At 46.7% G+C, this 6,901-nt stretch overlaps 1 protein-coding gene across 4 annotated transcripts in view; it reads left to right on the top strand.

Moving 5' to 3' along the window:
* The window catches only part of SMARCD3 (SWI/SNF related, matrix associated, actin dependent regulator of chromatin, subfamily d, member 3), a 49,623-nt gene extending 48,001 nt beyond the window's left edge, over window positions 1-1,622 (top strand). For all 4 annotated transcript variants that reach the window (XM_066202985.1, XM_066202979.1, XM_066202993.1 and 1 more), the window contains one exon: window positions 73-1,622. In XM_066202985.1, coding sequence (XP_066059082.1) covers window positions 73-126 — 54 coding nt within the window. In that variant the 3' untranslated portion in view covers window positions 127-1,622. The remainder of the gene's footprint in view (window positions 1-72) is intronic.
* The last annotated feature ends 5,279 nt before the right edge of the window (window positions 1,623-6,901 follow it).

Below are 6,901 nucleotides of genomic sequence, written 5' to 3' on the forward strand. Positions count from 1 at the left end.
GACTTATAAATGCATCTCCTGCCACTGAGCAATTTAATCTGCTAAACTGTACAGCGTGTCTTTTTCTTTCAGATCCAGCAGCGCCGGCAGGAATTGGAACAATCTTTGGGAGTGCGTAACACATAAATAGTGCTCACAAGATTCCATTGGCATCATGACCACCAAACCAGTGGACTTCTCAGTGTTACTTAGCTCACTGTTACACATGGACCTGCTTCCTGACTGGGTGAGAACGTGCCATCAACACACCAGTCAGAACACCAGCTTTAGAGTGACCCTTGAAAATCTTGCCCAGGACGGGTGTCTCAAACCATTCCAAGCCAGAGACAGCACCATACCAGTGTCAGTGTGAAAGAAGACTAAAGGTTCACTCATCAACGCACATCGTTAAGTTTTAGTGGAAAGTTAGACACTACACAGCAAATCCTAACGGGCTATGCTTAGACTCATGGGTGGCACCGATGGGGGAGGTTGAGATAGGTGTTCTAGTAGACCACAGATTTAGAGAAATAAATGCAGTTCTTACCCTATGGTACCTAAGAGTCTCCCACAGTAACTTATCTGGAATTAGACAGGATAGTCTTTCTTATAGCTGTGGAATGCTTTATATTCCTGAAGAGAGTTTTTATTTCAGCCGGACCAATGCAAGGAGCTATCTCGCCATCTGAAGGAACAAACTTGGAGCGTTTGCATCCTGGAATGCAGAGCCCGTCTGGAAGAAAGACACATAGTCAGGCCATCTCTTCTGCAGATGCAAATAATTTCTCTACCCCTTGTCCCAGCAGTGAAAGGTAGATTGAATCACATATCTCTAGATGGGTATGATCTGTACACTGTACTGAGAGAAAGAGAATCATCCCTGGGATAAAAGTTTCTTATGCACCCCTAATATCAGTGGTATTGGCAAGAAATGAGGCATTCAGAGAAAATAAAAGTAACGCAATGGTGCTTTGCTGATGCCTGCCTTTCACACAGCGGATATTAACAATAAGTATATGTGTAAAATACCAGATAATTTAAGTGTTTCTCTGTGTGCTTGTAGGGTTCATTACTGAAAAGAACTTCCTAATTCTTGGTGTAGAATCCAAGAAGCTTAACTTCATGTCACATGGTAGTTTTTTCTTTCCTTCAAGATGTTGACAGAGTCCCTGGATTGGTCTCAACATTTTGATCATAGGTGAACTGCCTTTTACTATGAATTACTTAGCTCTCCCATACATGATACGTGCTGGTTATTTTGGATGCTGCTGAGTTACAAAGCACTATCAGCCTTAAATAGCACAGAGAACATATCCCTTGGAAATCATCTTCTTTGTAAATGTACGACAAATTCAGACAATGGGAATTTATAGAACAATTACTTGGAAGCAGGGACATCTTCCTTAAATCCTTCCCCTCCTCATTTTTTGTAGTGCACAGATGAGTTGTAATTAAAGTCCCAACATGATTTCTAGTCCAAAAAGCAGCTGCCAAAGTATAACTGTCCATTTGATGTGGCACTCAAAATCCTCTTCTAGGTTACTCCTTTTCACCTCCTTTCTTTCACTTCCTTGGAAAGAGAGTCAAATTCACATGTGGTATGAAAGGAAGGCAGCCTTCTGAATAAATGCATTTTTTCTCTAGTATTGTGTTTTCTGCTGTCTTTGCCAGTTTCTCTCTTAGTTTAACTTAAAAGTTTCTTCTGTTCAGTCACAGAAGAGATAGTCTTCTCTTTACCCCTTTATTTAACATCTTCAGTAGTGCTGTAGCTTTTAGTCCGTTGTGTTCAGAGATGTCTTAGGAAATTTACTCTTGATTGAATTTACGTGATGGCAGTGCTCTCACACAAAGTATGTTGTTGGGAGAAGTATGGCAGTGCCTCATTGTCTGAGGCCTTTTACTGGGAATGGCTCGATTTGGAATTTTTCCCTTCATGTTAAAGCCTCTTTTCACAGTAAAATGTGAAATCCTGCAGTCTTAAACAGGTTGTACTGAGGGGCTGTTAGGCTGCCACAGTGATTGACTTGAAATGTTACTTAATTTAGGACTCTGCTAATTGGACTATAAGCAAGCATTACAAGGAAAAAACAGTGGGGATCATCTACTGTGCTTCCATATTTGTTATGCTGCTGTGCCTGTTATGTGCATGCTGCTCAGTGTATAAAACTCTTGTCTGTATGTGGCAAACAGAGCAGCTACATTCAGGGGCTGTGCTCCGTCTGCAGGAATAAGAAAGGCAGAGAAAAGTAGGCAAGGATGTGAGAAGGGCACAGGACTGAGATAGATGCCTTCAGTATGTCTGCCAGGGAATTTGGGGTTTGAGAACCTTCCCGCTGAAGTGGCAGATAACACAGCTGACAACATACTGGAGTCCAGCCTGCTTTTAGAGCCTCTGCAGAATTAATTGGATGGACCTGGTTCCAAGCCTCTTTCAGAGCAAAAACTAATGCGGTGTTGGTGCCAGTGTTCACAACTGCATCACTGAAAGCTGAAGCTCTGTCTAGCAGCAGTGTTACACTGAAATGGGTGTGTGCATGAATCAGCCACTGAAGATGGCACTGGAGATAGCAGCCCAGAAACTAAACTCTTGTATTTCACTGTCTGTGAAAAAAGCCTGCTCACTACCAGTGAGTCATAGGAATAACTGTCAGGTGTCTTTCCTTTGATTAAATTGGGGTTTGAGATTCTGATGCCTTTTTCTGGTGTTCAGGAGCTGTTCCAGTCTTTTACTGAAGACAGAGAGAGAAAAAAATTATCCTTTGTTTCATAGGCACAAGCAAGCTAAGAGCTTGCTTGTTTGCAAAACAAAGAAAAATTTTATTTGAAGAGAAATAATGGAGCAATACTGGAAGCAGCCTAGACCAAGTGTTGCTTGAGCATTGAAAATGAAAAGTAGTGGCACTGAACAGGCAGGTAACTATGGCAGACTCTGAATGAGGAATTTAAGTTTGGGATGGTTGTCTTTTTGTGTGTATAAAAGATTACAAGAAGATGTTTTGGGATCTTCAGTTGCCACAGTACAATTCAAATCTATGCATACTGAAAAAAACCATTCTGTGCATAGAAGTAGTTCATGTATAGATGATAATATAGATTGTTAGAAAATATAGCACCAAACTAGGAAAGGGTTCAACAGAATTCTGGAGTACCAGTAGGAGGGAAATGTATCTTGGAGCAGAAGTGTTGATGTGGCAGGTTAGAAACAGGTTTTCTTAGTCTTCTGGGTTGTTGGCTATGAGGCAGGAATCAGATCGAATGTTTCTTAGAGATTGAAGGGGAAGCAAGTGTTCAGTTGTGGAATAAAGAGAACAATACAACAGTGGGAAAGGAAATTAAAAAACGGAGCAGAGTGCCACTGAAGCGCCAGTAAGACCAGCCCAAGATAACGTGTAAAGTTCTCTTGGAGATAGCACAGCCCACGAGAGTCTCTGCGTTGTGTGTGCGCGTGTGTCTGCAGACACAGAGAGCTCGTGGGAGAGAGTCTCGGTGTGTAGCCTGGGGGGCAAGGACAGAACCAAGTTTTGCAAATAACTTTGAGACACTGTCAAAGCTTTTTCACTGTCACCCGCAGAGATGTGGTTGTTCGACGTAGCAGGGTTGGTAGCTGTAATGCAGACATCTCAGCTGGCAGCTTTTTTACACCACGTTGTTTAGCACTTATCCTGTGGAAGCCAAGTGAAAATATTAGTGTATAAATCAATACCGGTGCATATCCTAGGGCTTCAAATTTTGCCAAAATGCTAATCAGGTGTTTGGGGATTGTTGGTCTGGTTTTGTGTGGAGAACTCTTTTATGGCAATGTAAAGAGATAAGGAGGGAAAGAAGGCTCATTTTTCCTAAAGAAAGCGGTCTCCTTTGTGTAACTGCTCTGTTGTTTAATAGGATGTATCTGTTCTGCCAGATCCTTTATTATAAGCATCTTTTCCAAACTCATTGAAGAGAGGAACTCCGTTTAAAAATTACAACAGTGGGTTTGTGAGAGTGAGCAAATACGTGTATAAAGAATAGGGGGAAGGGAGAGAGAGGTGGCCCTCTACTCTGTAGCCACCATATCCATTGTATGATGCCGAGTGATTCGTAGAAGACCTTTTAACAATAAATACTTTGTTTCTTTGTATCTGGTGCACCAACCTTATGTGTCTTAATGAAGACCAGTACCTTGGTTTCTTTCTGCTCCTGATAATGATCTCTAGTGTTTGGATTTCTCTTCACTTGTGAATGCACACAAAGACAGGCAAACATTTACAGGTTTTAATGGGACTTGACCAAGGTGAGAACTGTTTTGCCTTAGATCTTTCTTGTGAATTCCTTTTTTCATTAGTTTCCACCTTCAGCCATTTCCATACTCACTAAGTGAGAAATCCTTTCCATTGGAGAGATCTGGCTCCTCTCCTGGACAGCCTAGAGCTGAAGTTTGGATACTGAGAGGTGGTGTAGGAATTACACAGTCACCATCTCTACTGTGGTAGCAAATAGGTGGATGCCACTTTTATAGCGCTTCTCCCTAGGTTTTGCTTAAATTAAAACAAAACCAAACAAAACCAATGGAGTTTCTTCTTCTACTATGTGTAATACATCACTGTAGTTTCAGGTCAGGCCAGGAGCTTCTGAAGAGGAGGCCTCTGCCGCCTGTCCATTGGCGATTTGGCTGGCAATATTGTTTTGCACCCCAGTGGCTGGATGGAGCACTGGGGGCAGTTGTGGTTTGTCAGCTTTAGAGTTGGATTGCAAAAGTCACTGAAAAAAAAGAATGACAACGAGGTTTGTCAGACTGCTGCTTTCAGACCTCACTTGACGTCTTTGCTTCGTGTTGGAGGTTGTTGTGCATTTGCACTGCAGGGAATGAATGTCCCCTTCCAAATTCAGTCCAGAAGGTCTCAAAGGCTCTTACTGGGAATATTTCTTCTTTACTTTCTTTCCTTTGTAATAACATAATCTCCAAACTTCCAGGAGAAAATCCTTAATTTCTCCTGGAGAAAACCACATGGCAGAGGCAGGTTGCAAGGGAGCCCAGAACTGTGTTTGGAGAACAGGGTGCAGTGTGCCCTGATAAGCAGTGGCTGCCTGTGTTCTTATTCCAGGGGAGAAATATGCACAATGCCAAGTCTTTCTCAGTTCTTTCACCTAGAAAAGCTCTTCCTGGCACACAGGGAACAAATGTTTTTTTCCTCAAGTGCTTGGACTGGACTGAGACCGCTCCACAGCTGACGAATAATTTCATTTTTCTAGAAGGAAGCGGGAAAAAAAATGGACATCCACGTAAGATTGGTCGGAGAGAAACTTGGAAGAAGTCTTGCAACTCGTTGATGATTTACTCTGGTCTGGCACTTGGTCCTCAGCGCCCCAAATGTCCATTCCGGCTCCCCGTGCGAGGGCTGGCGGGGCCCGGCCCGCGGCACTCCCCGTCACTCGCCGCTGGCATCTGCTGGCGAGCGGCGGGACTGCAGAGGGAGGGACAGCGCGCATGCGCATTGTCCGCGGGAAGCACTGTCGCCTGCTAAAGGCGAAACGGGAACCCCGCGAGCATGCGCACTGTTGTGGGAAAAGCAGCGCGTGCGCATTGACGTGCCTGACGCAGCGTTCCGGGGCGGGACGGAGTCGGGCAGTCACGCATGCGCTCTGGTCTCACACACGCGGTGCTGTTGCTCTGTGGGGAATGCCCGGCGGGGCCGGCCCGGCTGTGCGGGGCCGGCGGCTGCGGTAACAAACACCCGGCGGGGCCGGCGGCAGCGGTAACAAACACCCGGCGGGGTCGGCGGCAGCGGTAATAAACACCCGGCGGGGCTGGCCCGGCTGCGGCAGTGGCGGCCGTGAGGGCTGTGCTGACAATGGAGGAGGGCGGGAGCTGCCGCAGCGCGGTTGAAGCGGAGCGGAGAACGGCCGGTCCCGGGAGAAGCCCCGAGGACGGCGGTGGCAGCCGCGGGGGGCGGCCGCGGGCGGAGCCGGGCCGGCAGCGGGCGGCCGGGGCTGCGTGGGGCGAAGGCGGTCCCGACGCGGGCACGGAGCCGGGGAGGAGCAGCGGGGCCGGCTGGGGCCGCCCGGCGGAGCCTTTCCTGGGAAACAAAACCTGCGGTTTCTCCCACCTCGGCCCCGTGGCGAGGGGCAGCGCAGCAGAAGGGAGCAGCACCTGAGCGGGTGGGGCAGTGCTGGGGCGCAGGGAAGATGCGGCTGGGGCAGAGCTTGCAGGCTTCTTACATTTAAATGAATGTGGAAAGCAGAGAAGAGAGGTAGTATAAAAGCTCTGTGAGTGCGCGGGCGGGTGAGACATGACTCAGGGGAGGGAGTCGCTTTCCTGAGCTCCTGAAATTCCATTTGTCTCTCTCAGGAGCAGATGTGAGAAGTTTCCAGTTTGGAATTGGGCTCCAAAAGGAAGGAACCTGCAGCTGCTTCTTTTGATAAATCCATAAGTATGGGAGGCTGTATGAAGCACACTGTTTTAAGTAGCCAGTAACTTCCATGGGTATTTGAACTATTAAAAATGGTGACTTTTAATTCCTCTGCACAGTGATGATTTGGCTGTCCCACACAGGATTCACTGAGGCTGTGAATTGCAATCCCGAGCACCTTCCGGTTTCTGGTGCCTAGGGCTGTGGCATTTGGTGTGCAGAAAACATCCCAGGCTGTCCACCTAGGAAGTGTATGTGCATTTCCACAGGTCCTCAGAGTGGGAAAAAGCCAAGAGGGTCGTGGTGGGACCTCCCTTTCTCCCAGGCCTGGGCATCCTCAAGACACCTCAAGACTGGTTTTTAAATGTTTGTTGTTTTTTGTTTCCCAGCCCAGGGCTAAGCTGGAGAAAAGGTGGAGAGTAGCAAGTGGGACTGCCATGTTAAGATCCATCCTTGGATTCCAGGTTCTCCTGGTGGATTTGTCCAAAGAAAGGAGGTGTTGGCAGTACCTGTTTGTTCACCTGTTGAGCTTGGAA

Source organism: Chamaea fasciata, unplaced genomic scaffold (genome assembly GCF_029207755.1).
Source record: "Chamaea fasciata isolate MVZ Bird 193981 ecotype frontalis unplaced genomic scaffold, bChaFas1.0.hap1 SCAF_1, whole genome shotgun sequence".
Taxonomy (NCBI): domain Eukaryota; kingdom Metazoa; phylum Chordata; class Aves; order Passeriformes; family Sylviidae; genus Chamaea; species Chamaea fasciata.